The sequence below is a fragment of the Notamacropus eugenii genome, chromosome 1, assembly GCF_028372415.1.
Source record: "Notamacropus eugenii isolate mMacEug1 chromosome 1, mMacEug1.pri_v2, whole genome shotgun sequence".
NCBI lineage: Eukaryota > Metazoa > Chordata > Mammalia > Diprotodontia > Macropodidae > Notamacropus > Notamacropus eugenii.
The window spans coordinates 205,202,436-205,220,527 of NC_092872.1; the positions used below are offsets into that span (position 1 = coordinate 205,202,436).

Here is an 18,092-nt window from a genome sequence, read left to right on the forward strand (position 1 = left end):
GCCTCTTCAAATAACCATTTTGCTTTCTCGCTCTTCTTTTCTTTGGAATTTGCTGTTGTCGTTGTTGCTGCTGCCTGTACAATATTGTGACTCTCTGTCCATAACTTTTCAAGTACTCTCTCTACCAGATCTAATCCCTTAAATCTATTCATCATTCCCACTTCATATTCATAAGGAATGTTATTTTGGTCATGTTTATGTGGTCAGATGGTTTTTCCTATGTTCTTCAATTTAAGTTCAAATTTTTCAAGAAATTCATGGTTTAAGACAGTCAGCTCCAGACCTTGTTTTAACTGTCTGTATAGAGCTTCTCCATCATTTCTTGCAAATTATATGCTCAATCTGATTTCCTTATTGACCATCTAGTGATGTCCATGTATAGAGTTGTCTTTTGGATTTTTGAAAAAGTGTTTGCTATGACCAGTGAGTTATCTTGACAAAACTGTGTTAGTCTCTGCCTTGCTTCATTTTATACTCCAAGCCAAAGTTCCCTGTTCTTCACATCATCTTTTGATTTCCCCCTTAAGCATTCTAATCCCTATGATGAATGGGACACCTTTCTGGTGGTATTTCTAGAAGATGCTGTAAGTTTTCATAGAACTGATCAACTTTGGCCTCTTCAGCATCAATGGTTGAAGTATAGACTTGAATTACTGTGATGGTGAATGGTTTACCTTGGATTTGAAGAGATATCATTTGGTCATTTTTAAGATTATAACCCAGTACTGCTTTTCTTATATTTTTTTAATTAACTATGAGGGTTATCCCATTTCTTCTAAGGGGTTCTTGCCCACAGTAGCATATTAAATTGAATTCACCCATTCCCATCTATTTAAATTCACTAACACTTAAGATGTCAATGTTTTAATCTTTCCATATCCTGTTTGACCATATCCAGCTTACCTTGTTTCATAAAGCTCACAAGCCAAGTTTCTATGAAATATTGATCTTTACAGTATCAGACTTCTCCTTTTGTCACCAAATACATCTGCATTTGAGCATCCTTTTGGCTTTAGCTCAGCTGCTTCATTAAAACTGCAGCTACTCATAGCTGTCCTCTGCTCTTTGCCAGTAGCATGTGGGATACCTTCTGACCTGAGTGGCTCATCTTCTGGTGTTACATCTTCAATCATTTTAATATTGTCCATGGGGTTTTCTTGGCAAAGACACTGGAGTGGGTTGCCATCTCCTTCTCCAGTGGATCATCTTTTATGAGAACTCTCCACTATCACTTGTTGGTCTTGGGTAACCCTACATAGCATAGCTCATAGCTTCAATGAGCTATGCAAGCTCTTCTACCACAACAAGGCATTGAACCTGGACATGTACATGCCAGCTTACTCCTCTTCGAGAGAAGTTTGACAGATAGTCTAATGGTGGCAATGAGCAGCAGTACATGAGTCTTTCCAGCTCTGTGACAGCAAGAGAAGATGAAGCCATAAATGTCCCAGTCTTCCAGAAGAAGAAAGAGTGATTCTTGGACAATGGGGATCCAAGATTCTACAACTGTTCAGCACTATTCTTTTAGAGTTAAGTTGAATTAGTGGCCCTGGAAGTAGAGAAGAATCAGTAACTGAGGCACGATGTAGAACAATGAAACCTGGACTCCAGATGTCCTAAATCAGCAGTGTCAAACTCAAATAGAAATGTGGAGGAGGGAAGCACTACATAACAATCCCTGCGGACCATGCAATAACTACATATTAACGATCAAATATTCTATTGCATTTTGATTCATTTTGTTAAATATTTCAGCATTCATTTTATTCTTGTTCCAATCATAGTAGGCAGTGTTGGAGCCTAGGCTACAAGTTTGACACCCCTGGTCTAAACTAAGATCACATTCCCTGTTAGTAGGTGAAGTGAACAGTTCAACAATTGGTGAATTCTGCTTTACAATGAGAGGAAGAGGGAACAATCAAGGATCAAAAAGCTTAGAAACATGGACTTTGTCCTCTGCTACTTTTTCAATGAGTCATTCATTTATGAGACTCATTCATGAGTCTCAGCAATCTGAAATAATGTTTATTCAATGGGGGGAGGGACTCTCTGGCCTCTTAGGTTAGCACTAAATTGCTAGATATTCCCATAGACCCCTAAAAGTAGGACTCGATAGATATTAGAGAGCTATTTCACAAGTAACCCCAACTTTTCATTCCTTCCAGAAAGAGATTCAAAACTTTAAGCATAGTACTATAAAATTGGATGCCTATATAAGTAAGTCTCTGTGGTAAAAGGCATAACTGGAAAGAAAGGGAAATTGGCTATTTTATTTAAAGATTACAGTGCATTCTTTATATTGCTTTCCATGCATTTTTATGAGAAAAGTAAAGGATGTCCTATATCTGATATGCATTGTTTCCTTTCATGCTCACATGGGAACTGAAGCCCTTTTCTTCACATCTGTGAAGACTCAGATCTGAATTGTATTCTGAGGTTCCCAGAAGAAACTGTGGGTGTGGACAAAAATGAATATAATCCAGAAAAAACATGAACTACATTGTGGTACAAGAAAAGGTACAACCTTAAATTTTGCACATCTAAAGAATATTATCCTGTATCTTTACATACATGCAAAGTACATAAGATACATATATCAGTAAGCAATAATTGCATAAAATAAAGAAGTAAACTTGAGGGGGAAATGGGGCAAATTCTTTGTAAAAATTAAGCCATCACTAATTTCCAATAATCAGATTGTCTCTCAGAGAAAACACTGGCTTTTCCTAAGGAAGTTGCCATTCTATTTAGTCTCTTCTTTGGACTGATTACCCCCTGTAGACTCACATCCCGGGTTCTATACATGACAAGAATCTGGAAGTGAACCATTAGGTCAGTGTCCTTTATGAATGGCCCTTCTACATTCAATAAATCCATAGGTTGTAGAACCACATAAGATATCCTGAGGTCAAAATAATGCCTATTAAAATAATAATAACAGATACAAAGCCTGGTACTACCAGAACCACCTGTTGCAGATGAAGAGCATGGAGGAGCCGTGACCTCAAAATGGTGCCTGCTTCTAGACCAATTACATAAAAGAAAGCAACCATGAAAACCATAGTTCTTTAAAGTTCAGATGCTGATGATCCCAAAGCTTCTTTTCTATTGCAGAATATTGTGATCTTATAGAAAAGAAGGCTTATGACAGATGGGAATAGGTGTTGAAAAGAAAAGGGAACCCTTAGTGTTTTCCTAGGACTCCTGTGGCCTCCAATATGGCATTTGATAAAGGCAGACAGAGACAAAGCCCTCTGTTCCAATGTCATCATCTCACAGGTAAAGTCACACAGGAGACAGGAAACCTCCTCTATTCAAGAAAGCATAAGCTTTGTCCTCAGAAGCCTAAAGCAATATGCCTTACAGTTTTAATAAAATGACAACTCCAATAATGAAGTCCCTCAGGACAAATTCTCTCAGAATCAAGTTAAGCACAGAATTTTTAAAAACATAGTACATATCAAAGAAATTTGTAGAAGTCATATGAAGTAGGCTTGGCTTGTATCCTACATCACAATGGGATTTTTCTTACTAAGCTGTGTTGGCATAAGGGACACAAGTATCTCCATGTATAGCTTCTAATTGAGGAACAAGTGAATGCAAATAAATATAACTTCCAACCAAATTATAAAGCTGGTAAAATTTGCCTTTGGGGTCTTCAGACCTTTCTGTGCTCTCTTCTCCCTTACCAGAGGAGAAGGTAAGGCTGGTAACTTTGCACAGCCCCTCCCTCACTCAAATCAAAGTCAATTGCAAGTCATGTGATCCTCTCCCTAATATCATGGTCCTTTTCTGGTATAAAGGACAAACCACACAACCACACAATTCCCCTCAGCAATAACCCTTTCCCCATTTCAGATTCCCTATTCTCCAATGTCCTTCAGAAAAGAGCTGACTTAAAGAACCTAGGTCTCCTAACTATTGGCTTCTAGAATTCCAAGTCTGATGGTAATAAAATGCGAAGCTTGGACAAGTCACTTCAAACTCAGCCTCATTTCGTCATCTGCAAATGAGCAGACTGAACTCAATAAGGTCTAACGTCCCTTCTAGTTATCTACGTCCCCTTTCCAGAATCCGTCAGTAACAGGCCCCCCTCCTCACATTTTCTTCATCTGACCACTGTCTTTCTACTTTTCTGTCCTATTCTCTACATAAAACTTTAAATGGATTTTACAATCAATATTTAATGATTCCATCTTCCCTTTATCCCTCCCCCCAATCTTTTCTGAATCCTATAATATAGCCTTCAGCCTTTTTAGGTAATTTTTGTCTTTGGTAACAAAGTTTCTGACAAACAAGGTGTGTCAGATCTAATTTACTGATAAAGGTATGTAACCATACAACCATGTGGAGCATATGCCATGTTCTGTTTTTTTTTTAATTACTCTTAAGACATATGTTGGTTATAAATGCATTTTTCCCCTTCTCCCTCTTTCCTTCATTTTTTCTTCCTTCCTGTCTTTTGTCTTTCTTTCTCATTACATAATCGACTTTATCCCTATCACCCCTCAGAATTCCCATGCTCAACAGATCTATCAGTCTCAGCCCTCAAGAGCAGAGGACTTCCCACTAGATTCAGTCATCCCAATAATGTAAAAACAAAATTAGTTTTAATTTTAAAAAAATTTTGGATGGGGAGATATAATGTTAATTATGTTAATAAGAGCTAAAGTTCTTCCTCATCCATTAATGGTCCCGCCCATTAAGAGAAGCTTGATAGGGGGAGATTTGTTTTGTTGGAAGGCCAGCACCTTTTGTTAATTTCTAATGAGGCACTGATTCTCAAGGGTTATGATACCCTCTGGCTGTGAAAAGTGTATATATACTCTGAGGTGAGGTTTTATTTTAGAGGCTTACTCGCTGGAAGTGTTTGTTTGGCCAGATGAGACTCTGGGCAGTAGCCAAGGAGCCCCCTGGCTTTGAAAACCCAGTGGTTGGTGCTTTCCTCTTTGTTGCTTATGATCAGACAGCTGGAAACCTTGTCTGTTGGTCTTTATTTTTCTGTTTACATTTTCTCTGAAGTTCAGGGTGCTTTTTCTCTGAACTGTGTGAATGATATATGTGTTTGATTAAAGGGATTGCTGACCCCTCAAAAGTTGCTTTCCTTTCAGAAAAGCAGATCTAAGAACCTGTACAGCAGGCCCTCCTGTGTATATGAGGGTCCTTGCTGTTACAGGAGAGGGGAAGACCAGAGATGCAATGCCATCCTTGATAAAGATGCTTCCCATATCAATGCAGATCATCCCCTGCTCTGTAATTTATAGTCTCGAACAATTGCTTTGGATACTGAGGTTTAATGATTTGCCCAGGATCACACAGCAGGTTTGTCAGAGGGAAGAGTTGAAACCAGAGATTCCAGATTTCAAGGCATTTCATAGGTATTTCCTTCACATATTCCCTCAAGTAATATAATATTTGTCAAGTACTTAGCACAGTGGCTGGCACATACTTGGTGCTTAATAAATGCTGGTCTCTTCCCATTAGTTTGTTTATTTCTGGACAAATAAACACAAGAAAAAAAGTTAAAACTGCCTTTTGATATGCCTGGGGCTCTCAATTATACCCTTAGATTCACTCAACAAAAGTAGCCAGGGTTATAGCTGACTAAGCTCAACATTACACATTCTATGTTATAAGTAAACCAGTCACATACCACTAAGGAAACTCAAAAGGGGAGGAAAATTCAGAGAGAATGCACCAGCATGACCTGGTTGCCTTGCCCCAAGCTAGAGGACCAAGAAATTAGACAAGAAGAGGCTCCTCTAAAGGCAACTCCCAGAAAATCTAGACAATATAGCTGTACTCTAATCCTCGCTTCTCAAAGAGAGAAATCCATTCGAAGGCAACAAGGCTGACCTAGCCTAATAAGCTCCTGACAGTAGTCACTGGCCTTCTTTCTGTTATCTTCCAGTGAAAGGTTCCATCTGTTTATCAATAAGTGTGGTAAAATTATATAGTTCTTCTTCTCCCACCTCTGCTACTTCCCCCTCACTATTGCTAAAGATACTTCTCTACTCACAAGGGGCACATTTTTGGTTTTGGTGGAGGGATACAGTGAGCTCTATTCTGCCTGTTCTCCATATCTCTGTAACTATTTACTGATCTGAGGTTTTACTACTGTATTACCGGTATGGGTTTTCAGATGATAGGTCACACCCAAGCAATAGATTACCATCATTATCCTCAGATAGACTTGTAATGAGGATCACTTAAGTCTAATGAACTAAAATCATCATGCTACAGGGGTAGAGCAGATGTTCTGTGGTCAATATATACGTTTCTACCATAAAAACAGCCTTGGAATGTAAGCACTCTGAGTCAGTTGAACTGCCCTTTTGTCCAGTGTTTCACTTGGTCCCAGATTTCTTTGTTGCCTTGATGCTTGGCTCTTAAACTTCCCCATCCTCCAAAGGTGAATCAATGCATCACTATCCCATATGAATAACTCAATCTTTTCCAAGGATTACAGAATAATATATTTCAAACTGACAAGAAACTTGGAGAGCATCTGCTCCAACCTCCTTACGTTAAAGATGAGCAGATTGGGTCATGCAGATGTTAAGGGACTTACCCTAGATTTTATGAGTAGTAAGTAGCTAAAGTAGACTTCAAACCCATTAAATCATGTACATTTTCCACTTGATACTTAGTGATTATGGATCCCTCTTTATCCCTCTCCTGTTTTTAGCCTTCTCAGTTTGAAATCTTGGCTCCATTCTTTGGTCCTCATCTGCTATATCTTACTAGTGTATATACCAATCCCTAAAATTCATCCTGCATAAGAAATTTTGCTTTCATCATTCTTGGCTTCAGAATTTTAACAATAATAACCAGATCACTCAGAGGTCATATATACATATATACACGTATGCATATGGTTCCTGTATGAGTACTTTGATATGAAAAATACTAGTGATGGATAACTGAAGTCTAATAAAATTATATGATGAGTCACTGTAGGAAAAAATGACTGCAGTGGTTGACAATTCCATATGAATTTGGACTCCAACATTGTTTATCTGATTGTAGCCTGCTTGTTATTGGTGACCTTCCAGGAATTAAAACAAATCTCATCAGAAAATTATAGTTAGGTTCTGGCATGACTGTGAACAAGCTAATCGCTAAATATTGGACAATGGCCAAAGAACTGAATACAGCAGCTCTGACATGATGTGTTTGTGTGGGGGCTTCTGCTAAGTCAGAGAACTAATCTGTTATTAAATGCTAAAGTGGATCTAAACGTGTGTTTTTTTGTCCTCTTGGCATTTCAGATTCAAAGTGTATGCCAACTTCAAGTTTATGTTCAGTAAACACTGTACACGAGTTCCTGCTAGACAGCCTACTTGCTATTTTCCTATCACCCACCCTCATTCACCCAGGCCAAATATGCCTTTATTCCCCTTCTATTCTACTTTTCATATGAATTTTGGTAAAATTATGCCTCAGGAAGCTAAATTCAGGAGAAAAAAACCAATATTGTATTGTACTCACAACCACAGTGAGTTCCTTCCTTGGGTGATGACACCTGTGAACTTGGTCAGTCTCCTGGCATCAACTTCAATCCACTGGTGAAGGTCATTTCTTCCTGCACACCAAGCTCCATCATAGAAGTCATTTTCATTAATACCTGCCTGAAAAAAAAGAAAAAGGTGTTTTCAGAGAGACAAGAAAATCTGGACCCAACCTTTAAAGAACGGAGAGGCAAATACATGCGTGTATGTAGGGCAAAGAAGAGAAAGGAAAAGTGAGGCAATGACTTAAAAAATCCTTAATCCCCATACTTTTTGTTGTGTGAAATCATACACTTTACAAACACTTGGAAATTTTTGGATGCTCCATTTCTGTTGTTTGGCCCATGGGAGAGCCTGATTTTAAATTGTCTCCTGTTGGGTTTCTATTTCCTGGATTAGCATTTAATTGGATCATTTGGCAAGCTGAATATCAGCTACTATTACCACCCAAAGATTCCCTTGGCAGAAGTTCATAAGCCAAATGAATGGAATGCTAGTGGATTTATCCCATAACAATCTCCGTTTTGAGGAAAACAATGATTCTATTGCCTGAGTCAAGTTGCCAGAACATATGGACACAAAGCAAAGCCCCCCAATTGACTTCTGTCTGCTGGTCCCACCTGTTTCCACCAAAGAAGGATTTAGCTTGCTAAGGAAAAGTTCACCTGCATCCCAAAGATAAAACTTATGCCAATCTTATCTCTGAAGACCATCTTTATGTTTTTTTCAAGCATTCTTAAACTCAATTTGTAAGAAGAGTTCTTCATGTGAATTACAAAACTAAAAGTGAAATTTAGAATCAATTCTTGGCAGATGGCCATTTCAGCAGGGAATAGTAGCAATTGATGCCCTTCAATTACTGTAACCACTGTTCTAAAAAGAATTTCAGAGATTGAAAGAACCTCTAAAGGCCATGTAGTCTACCTGAAGAAGAATCCCCTTCTCAGTACGCTTGATAAGTGGTGAGGCATTCTTTGAAGACCTTCAGCGAAAGGAACTCACTACTTCCTAAAGGACTCTATTCCACTTTGGAGAAGGGAAATTTTTCTTTTTGCATTAAGCCTAAATGTGTCTGTGACTTCCACTCATTCATCCTAATTCTCTTCGTTCATCTGGGGCCAAGCAGAAAAATCGAATCATTCTCCCATATCAAAGACCTTCAAATGTTTATACTTATTATACTAAAAATGTTATATATCAAATGAAGATTTTTGTGAATAATAAATTGATCTCTTTTATTTCTCATGTGTATATATATGGTGAACTCTAGAATTTATTTCTTTTCATATCGAATACAGGATGTGGGGAGTCCACTTTACAGAAAGGGAAAAGGTATGGGGAGCAAAAAATATTGGGAACTCCTATCTTAGAGAGTTGGCTGGAGAACTAAGAGGATATATGAATTGTCTAGGGTCATACTGCCAGTATACATAAGAGCCCAACTTTAATCTGATTTAACCTGATTTTAAGGTCAGTTCTCAATCAAGTCTAGTAACAAGTAAAACAAGTAAACAAGTAAAAGAGGTTGGATTAGCATGACCTACACTTGAAAGAGCCATACTAATTATTTTTGCTCATTTCCTTTTATAAATGGTAATTAAATATTCTAGAATTTTGCTAGGAATAAAAGTCAAGATTACCCTGCAATAATTAGAAAACTACACTGTCTTTCCTTTTTTGAAAGTTGAAACATCTACTCTCACCAATCCTACAGGACCTTTACTATTTTCCAAGATCTTTCAAAGATCACTATCAGTTCCTCTGAAATCAAACCTGCCCGTCCTTTCAGTACCCATTTATATATGTCAAGAGAGCTTGGTAACTAAAACTCATCAAGGGCATTGATGCTATCCCCTTCTTTCTCTGTCAAACTTGGCAGTCAACTCAAGGGTAATTGACAGTGTACAGTTGAACAAGTAAATCAATCCACAATCAAAATATTTATTAAGGACCTACATGATAGACATTGTGCAAATAAGCATGGAGGATATAAGTGCCAAGAAGGAAAACAATCTCTTCTCACACTGAGCTTATAGGCAAATGAAGAATATGATTCCATTCTAATGGCAGAGAACCATAGGATCAAGCTTATGAAGGGGAAGTAAGTGAGAAAACAGGAAGGGTTATGAGCCCAGTCAGTCAACAAGCATTTTTTCTGAAGTTTATTTTTTGCCAGATACTTATACTAAACACTGGAAATACAAAGAAATACAAAAACATGATCCTTGCCCTCAAGAATTTTACATTCCAAAGGGTGATAAGAAGCAACATGCAAAAACAAACAAACCTATGCATACAAGATAGATGCAGTACAAATACAAATAATCTCAGAATCACTAGCAGTATGGATATAAGGGGAAAGGGGAGAATGAGAAAGGATTCTTGAAAAAGATGGAATTTGAGTTGAGGAGGAGTTGAGGCGGGAATTGCAAGCATGTAAGATAGTCAGTACACAGAGTTAGGACATGAAGTGTCATATGCTACAAACAGCAAGGACAATGTCATTAGATAGATGAATAAGTAGATGGGACTAAAGTATAAGAAAACTGGAAAGTAGAAAGAGGCCAGGTTTTTATAAAGCCTTAAAAAACACACAGAGGACACAGAGGAGATTTGATCCTGGAACTGGAGTTTACAGAATGGGGGAGGAAGCAAATGACAGATACACACTCTAGGAAGATCACTTAGGCAATGGCATTGAAGATGGGCTGGATTTGGAGAGAAGCATTTAAGGACAGAAGCTTGTGATGAGAAAGAAGGAATTCAAAGTTGGGAATCACAGAGGCTAATGATCAGGTCATGGTTATTCTCTCTCAATATAAATATTCCCTGTGTGTTACTGATGGTGGTAATGTTGGAGATCATGGGAGTTTAAGAGTCTAATTAACTGTGAGGCCAGGGTAAAATAAGAGCAACAGCATATAACTAGCATTTATACAGCACTTTAAGGTTTGCAGAGACCTTTGGAGACATCTCTTTTCCAGACAAGGACAATGAAAGAAACAGAGATTAAAGGACTTACTTGCAAAGGGTCCCATGTGTAGATAAAGTGTTGGAGGCTGTAACTTGAACTTAGTCTTAACTCCAGGTCCAGACCTCTATACACAGTCCCCAAATATGTGAAGAGGGGTTGGGAGGACACTAGTATAGATGACTGTGACAAGGAGTTGAATTAGGAGATAAAGATGGAGTGAACCTCAAGGAGGTTTTTGGATAATGATCAGAAAGGGACAACCTAGAAGAGGGAGTGAGGAATATGTTTACTCATTTCTCTAGCCCAGTGCTTTGGGGAGCATAAGTTCAAGAACATAGAGTCCTTGAAAGAGTGGTAAGGGATGAAAAGTTTCCTAGGGAAAGCCAGATATCACTTAATACAGGGATAGAAAGAGTGTAAAATATAGAATCTATTCCAATTCATTCTTCATTTATCCCCTCCCCCAAAATTTTTCTAAAGTAGCATTCTCCCACCCCACCCCACCCCCAGTCAAATTGGAGAACACAGGGGAAAACACTATAGTCCCTACTTCCCAGTAGTTCCTACTTCTCAGAGTAGTTGTTGGGTTCAGATGAGATAATGCATGTAAAATTATTTGCAAATTTAAAGGGCCATATCAGTGATGCCAGCTTGAACTCTAAATTGTTCCTGGCATTATAGTCTACTAGAGGTTGCCAATACAACATGCACAGTAAGAAGAAAATGAAAGATACATACAATCAAAATGGTGGAATCAAAAAAAGATTCTTGGCAGTGTCACTTGAACTGAACCATGAAGAAAAGTAGGACTTCCAAGAGCTAAGATTAGGAAAGAGATCATTCCAGACATGAGGGATGGCCTGGGGCAAAAACAGAGGTAGGAGATATAATGCTAAATATGGAGAAGAGTAAGGAGGTCAAGTTGGCTGGAATTGGAGCAAGAGGAGCTAATGGACAATCAGTCTGGGAAGAAAGGTTGAAGGCAGATTTCAAAGGGTAAATACTTAGATTATTTACCTCCCAGGATTGTTCTGAAAATCAGAAGAGATAATACACATGAATTTTCTTTGTAACTACAAGGCAGCATAGCAGTTAGTAGAGGTGAAAAGTAAGTCTGACCCTGGAGATTCTAGGAGTAGTAAGCCTGTTCTAATTGTCAAACTTGGATGCAACCATATATGTTTCATGCCTGGTCAAGCTGGCTATTTTGAAAAGATGAGAGAACTATAACTATAGGAGAATTAAGACAAGATCTCTGGAAAAAGGAAAGATGTGGCTACAGGTAGAATCCAACAGGTTAACCAGCTCTACACAAAGTCTTATCCTCTCATATACACATATATATGTATATGTGTATATATTTATACACATGTATATATACATTAAATCTTCGTGTGGGTAGTATGTAGGACAAAAGTCATCAGATAATGACAATTTTCAAAGCTTGCAGTTCAATATTTCAATACTTCAGTTATTTCTCCCAGGCTTTTACTTTCAGGAGAACAATTCAAGTAGGAGGCCCTTATGCTTTCACATCTCCATGGGGAACCCCTTCTTGATCAGTTTCTAGATATTCCTGCCACAAATGGTGAGTATACTATAGTGAAGTCCCATGATCAGCCCAATAAGATATCTTAAAAAGATTGGACAAGGAGTTTCCCACCCCATGAACCAAACACCCTGGGACGAAGGTCTACTAAATCCTCTTATCTCTCTCTCTCTCTCTCTCCTTTTACATCTATAACAACAAACATTTCAATAACAACAAACATATATTAAGTGCTTACTCTGTGTCAGGCAGAGTAATTACCGGGAATACAAATACAAGCAAAACGAAAGACAGTGCCTTCACTGTAGGAGTTTACATTCTAATGGGAAATGGCAACACATAAAGGAACTGGAGAGTCAGGAACAGAAAATGCAGAAAGGAATGAAAGAGAGAACATAGCTTGTATTTCCTTATTATTACTACACATGTTGCATCTGCCACCACCAGTAGACTATAATGCCAGAAGCACTTTAGAATTCAAAGAGTAAGAACAAAGAACAAGGGTTAGGCAAAGAATAACAGACATCGCTGATACAGCACCTAAAATCTGCAAACCATTTTATATGCACTGTATCATCTGACTCTCACAACCACTCCACGAGGTAGGAACTCCTGTATTTTTCCCTGTGTTCTCCAATTTGGCTGGGGTGGGACAGAGGAATGTTACTCCAGAAAATTTCTTTTGGGTAAAGGGAGAGTGAATTGCAACAGATAACAAACCAAATTTTGAGTTACTTCAAGGGGACAAAAGACATGAAACATTAATGTTAAATATCTTTAACCTTGTATTTTTTTAAAAAACAGTATAATAATTCATATTTTTCTCTTGTCCTACAAAAATACTAATTTGTTCTTTCTCAAAATCAAAGACCATATATAATTTAATAGCCATGTTTCTGTTTATTAATAGTAGCAAAGATGATTTCTTGGGGCATAGTGTGGTCTAGTGACCTGTTCAAAAGACCTGGACTTGAGTCTCAGCTCCAACTATGACTAACTTAAATTCTTGAGAAAACTTACTACTTTGAGTTTCAATTTTCTCAGCTGTAAAATGGGAATAATCATTCTGGCACCACTTTACCTGATGAGCTTGTTGGGAGGGAAGGATTTTATGAATTATAAAGTGCTTTATATCCATGTAACATTGATAATATTCTGACCCCAGCCACACTGTCTAGATGTTTCATTAATCATCAAAGTTCCTTTTCCAATTCCATAACAAGATCTCACCATAATTTTCACAAAGCCTTGGGTATACTATTTAACAAAATTAACAATCATTTATTAAATACCTTCTGTGTGCAGAACATATTCTAAGCAGTTTTTTAAAGCTTGACCTTTTGGGGTGTTACTGTACCAATTTTTTTTTAAAGTGCCAGACATAATGCATGTTGAATCATTTAAGGGTTGATGCTTTCTTTCTGAAGTACCTTTTAGCCTATGATAAGCATAAAACCACTGTCAGGACCCTTTGGGATAGAGGTAATAGAAGAAGGGTGGGGGAAGAGGAAGACAGAGAAATCCAACAGTTCATCCAAGGCTTAAATAAGTGTCCATGTACAGGCAGACTGAGAAGAGATGGGCAATTCTAAAGGTCAGTTGAGAAAATATGTTTCTGAGGTTTGGGATGTCAATTTCCAAGCAGCCTGTCTCTGTTCTGAGGACTGATGAAACCAATTATAACTTTCTAAATGAGATCACAGTCTCACAAATGAGTTAATGTAAGAGGATTCTGGGAGCTCAGAAAGAATAATTGTATGCACGAGAGGCAAAACTATTTCTGAGTTGCTGAAATTGATCTCTTGCTTTAATCTTTGAGAAATCTGAGATACTGAATGATGGCAGTAAAATGCAATACACTGATGAAATCCAAACTTTGTGTTTATTTATTGGACTTGCATGAAAGTCACAAATAACGTTCCATAAGCAAGGATGATTAAACTGTGAAAAGTCAGCCTACTATTTGTCAGGCAATGTACTAATTACTAGGGATACAAAGAAAGGTTCACCAACCATGTCTACCTTCAAGGAGCTTCTATTATAATGGGGAGATAGTGTGTAAGTTATTATACACAAGATATAAACAGAGTAAATGGAAAGTAACCCAAGAAGGGAAGGCAGTAGAAGCTGGGAGACCTGGAAAGGAATTTGACCCAATTATTGAAGAAAGCCAGGGAATCTAAGGGGTGGAGGTGAAGGGCCTGAGAATTCTAGGCATGAGGGTTAACTAGTGTAAAAGCAGAGATATAGGAGATGGAATGTTGTATTAGAGCAACAATAAGTATAGTGGCATAGTACATATAGTATTGTGTATAGAGGGAGTAAAATATCAGAAGACTGGAAAAGTAGGAAGGGATCTATAAAAACAATGTTCTTTTAAAAAAATCTTTAAATGTATAGGTCATAATGATTTTAGATATCAAACCAAAGAATTTATATTTTACCCTGAAGGTAATAGGGAGTCATGGAAGATCGAGTTCTGGGGAGAGAGTAACCTAATCAGATCATCGATACTTTATAAAAATGACTCTGACAACCCAGTGAGGGGGGATTTGAGTAGAGAGACAGCTGAAGAAGGGAAATGAATTAAAAGAACATTGACAGCTGATCAGGGCCTAGGGTTGTGATAGAGTGAGTGGAAGGAAGAGGACATATACAAGAAAAGTTCTGAAAGCAGAAACAACAAGGTTTGGCAACAGACTGGATGTGTCAATGAGTATGAGTGATGAGTTGATGATGACAATGAGGTTGCAGGTGGTGTTCTTGACAATAATAGAGCAGGTTTAAAGAGGAGAGGATCTGAGTTGGAGTAGGAAAAATAATAAGTTCTATTTTGAACATGTTGAATTTGAGATGACTTGGGGGAATCCAGTTAACGATGCCCACGCTGTGTATTGACGTTCTGTGCAGGATAGCCTTTGACATGAACTCTTCCCCTCCCCTCCTGTTCAATATTCAATAAATATTAGACAATGGGTCCTCCACTGTGGTGAGTTGAAGAGTATGCTTTATGCTTTGTATTTTAAGCATCATTTCCTAATTTTAATGCCTTCATTTTTCTCATATAAAATTTCATTCTTTGTACATCTATAAAATGCACAGCTGCAAAAACAAGATGTTTATTTTTAATCTGTATTTGAAATAGCTATTCATGGATAGAGGTATTTTTGGATAAGTTCCTATCCACTTCAAATTTCCACCTAGGATATTGTAACAACAATGTCAGGAAGTAGAGACCTGTGACTTGCTATTCAGGTTTAACTTGTAAGAGATGCCTAATGGAGATGGATAAAAATAAGACACCTTGGGGTAGTCAATATCATACCATGAGGTGCTGGAGCATCTCAGATGTCTCAATATGCTAAACTAATTACATTTCCAACCAAGGTGGTTTGTGCCAGGGATTTACAAGAATGATGACAAAGGGTACCAATTGTGGAGGGAATGTGAGGGAGGTTACTATCATGCTAATACACCAACGTGACAATGAAAGAAGAGAGCTAAGAGGATTTCCTCCCCTATCAAAGATGATCAGGAAAAATTTGAAGTGAAAGAAAATTCCTTCAGAGAGACTGTCTGAATGTGATGCCTAATCATTTCTTGTATTCTCATCCTTTTGGATCATTTTTAGTCTAGGATAATCTATGAAGCAGAGTGTCCAGGGAAGGGGCAGTCTCAGTATTGATCAGAAGTATTTTTTAAGGGAAAAAAACCCAACTTTGGGCAAGGCGTTCAGGGAACTAGAGTCAGTTCACCCCTTGCCCTGCCATGATCACCTTTTTCCTGTGTCTTCAATACCATTTTAAGGAAGAAGAATTATTAGCAGTTGGTGATAAAATTAAAACAAGAAGAGATTCACTGATTTCTCCCTTCAGTTTTCTGGAATGGATTTGTTGATTAGTGGAGGATTTAGAAGGAAGAGTATAAGATGTGCTAATCAACAAGTATTTACTAAGTACTTACTCTAGGCCAGGTATTGTGCTAGGCCATAGAGATGCAGATTTTTAAAGAATGTAATCCTTCAACTCATAGAACTTGAATTCTAATTTTAATACTAATTATTGAGTTAGAGGTGTTAAACTTTCTTTTCTGAGCCTTCACTTTAGTAGTAAAGTTACAACTCCTGTTAGAGTACCCATTTCCCTTTCTCTTATGGGATTCACTTTGCCATGAGAGAAGGCAGAATAGAGATTGAAGACACAGAAAAAAAAGGTGATCATGGCAGGGCATGGGGGGAACTGTCTCTAGTTCCCTGAACACCTTGCCTATTTCTTTCCTTAAAAAAATACTTCTGATCCATACTGAGACTACCCCATCTTCTCTATTCTCATTGACAGGTTCACATTACCTCATATGTATAGTACTTCAAAAATCTCCTAGTGGGAAGGGGTGAGAGAGAATTTGGAATGCTTAAAAAAATGAATGTTATTTGTTTTTACATATAATTGGGAAATATTTAATGAAGCAAATAAAAATGTACTTTAAAAGTCTTCTAGAAAATCTATCTCTGGGTGTGGCTATGTCCAATCCATCCTACATACCATGTTTACATTGAGACTTCCCAGAACAAGAAGCTGTGATGGCTCCCTCTCATATAATATATCAAAACTAAACTCTTCAGCCAGACTTTCAAGATCCACCATGGTCATGGTACTACTCAGCAGATCTAGTCTCTTCTATCATTCCCAAACACAAGACCTCCCCTCTCTGCTTTCCCAAATTCTACCTATCCTTTAAGATTCTGTTCAAATTCCAAATATTTCCAAAAAGGATAGCTCTCCCTGATTTCTGAGCTTTGATCTCTTACTGTATTTACAATGAACATCATTTAATTTATGGTACAGTTTATACAGTTCATCAATAATTGATTGTTTGGTGGACTGAATTTGGGTAATAAGTGGCAATGGAAAGGAAAGGCTAGAACATAGAGATAGGATAGAATCTACAGGATTTTGCAGCATCTGAATTTTAAGAACAACGGAAGAGTCAAAGATGACTCATATTTCTAAATTGGGTAACCATGTGGATCATGGTATTGTTAGGAGAAATAGAAACCTATAGAAAGAGAGATGGTTTGGAGTAGTAGATGATAAACTTGGATTTGGACTTGACAGTTTTGAGATGTCTGTGGGATGTCTAGGTGGAGATGTTTTAAAGGCATATGGAAATGACTGTGTGGAATGGGAAATGCCCTAGAACAGAGTGTCTAGTACGTGGTCTGTGGACTGCAAGTGGCCCACAACACTCTCAAGTGTGCCCTGAATCTGATTAAAATGTAATTGGACTTGCACAAAATAATGAAGAGCAAACTGAGCAGAGCCAAGAGAACATTGTATACAGTAATAGCTATATTGTTTTAAGAATGACTTTGAATGAATAAAGTATTTTGTTTATTATAAATACCCAAACCAACTATAAAGGACATATGGAAGCACTATCTGCATCCAGAGAAAGAACTAAAAAATAGACACGTATACAGAATAATTTTATATGTATATAGGTCTATATCTATATCAAAATATGCATATTTGCATCTATTGGTAGCCATCTCTGGGGATGGGGAGAAGAAAAAAGAAATCTACATGATAAATTTGTTGTATGTTTTGAAGTAATAGCAAATTGTACATAGTAGATTTGTAGTTTCATGTACAATCATCTTTTTCTTTATTGTGTTATGCTATGGAAATTCTTGTTTTATTAATTTTTATAAATTAAAAATAAAATTTTCAAAAATGCAATTTAATAAGCCTTTGGGCATAATTTTAGATTGCTTTCCAAAATAGCTGAATCAGTTCATAGTTCTACCATCAGTGAATTAGCTTCCCAATTTTTCCATATTCCCTCCAACATTTGTCACTTTCCCCTTCAATCATTTTAGCCAATCTAATAGGTGTAAAATGATATCTCAAGGTTATTTTAATTTGCATTTCTCTAATAAATAAAGATTTAGAGCATTTTGTTCATATAGCTATAAGTTTTCTTGATTTCTTCAAAAGAAAATTGCCTGTTCATTTCCTCTGACGATTTTTCAATTGAGAAATAACTCATATTTTTATAG

The 18,092-nt window shown here is 37.4% G+C and overlaps 1 protein-coding gene across 1 annotated transcript in view; it reads right to left on the reverse strand.

Moving 5' to 3' along the window:
• Positions 1-18,092, reverse strand: part of CPXM2 (carboxypeptidase X, M14 family member 2) — a 246,015-nt gene that overhangs the window by 125,069 nt on the left and 102,854 nt on the right. Inside the window, exon 4 of the mRNA XM_072624882.1 lies at positions 7,492-7,631. Within this exon, the coding sequence (XP_072480983.1) occupies positions 7,492-7,631 (140 nt within the window). The remainder of the gene's footprint in view (positions 1-7,491; positions 7,632-18,092) is intronic.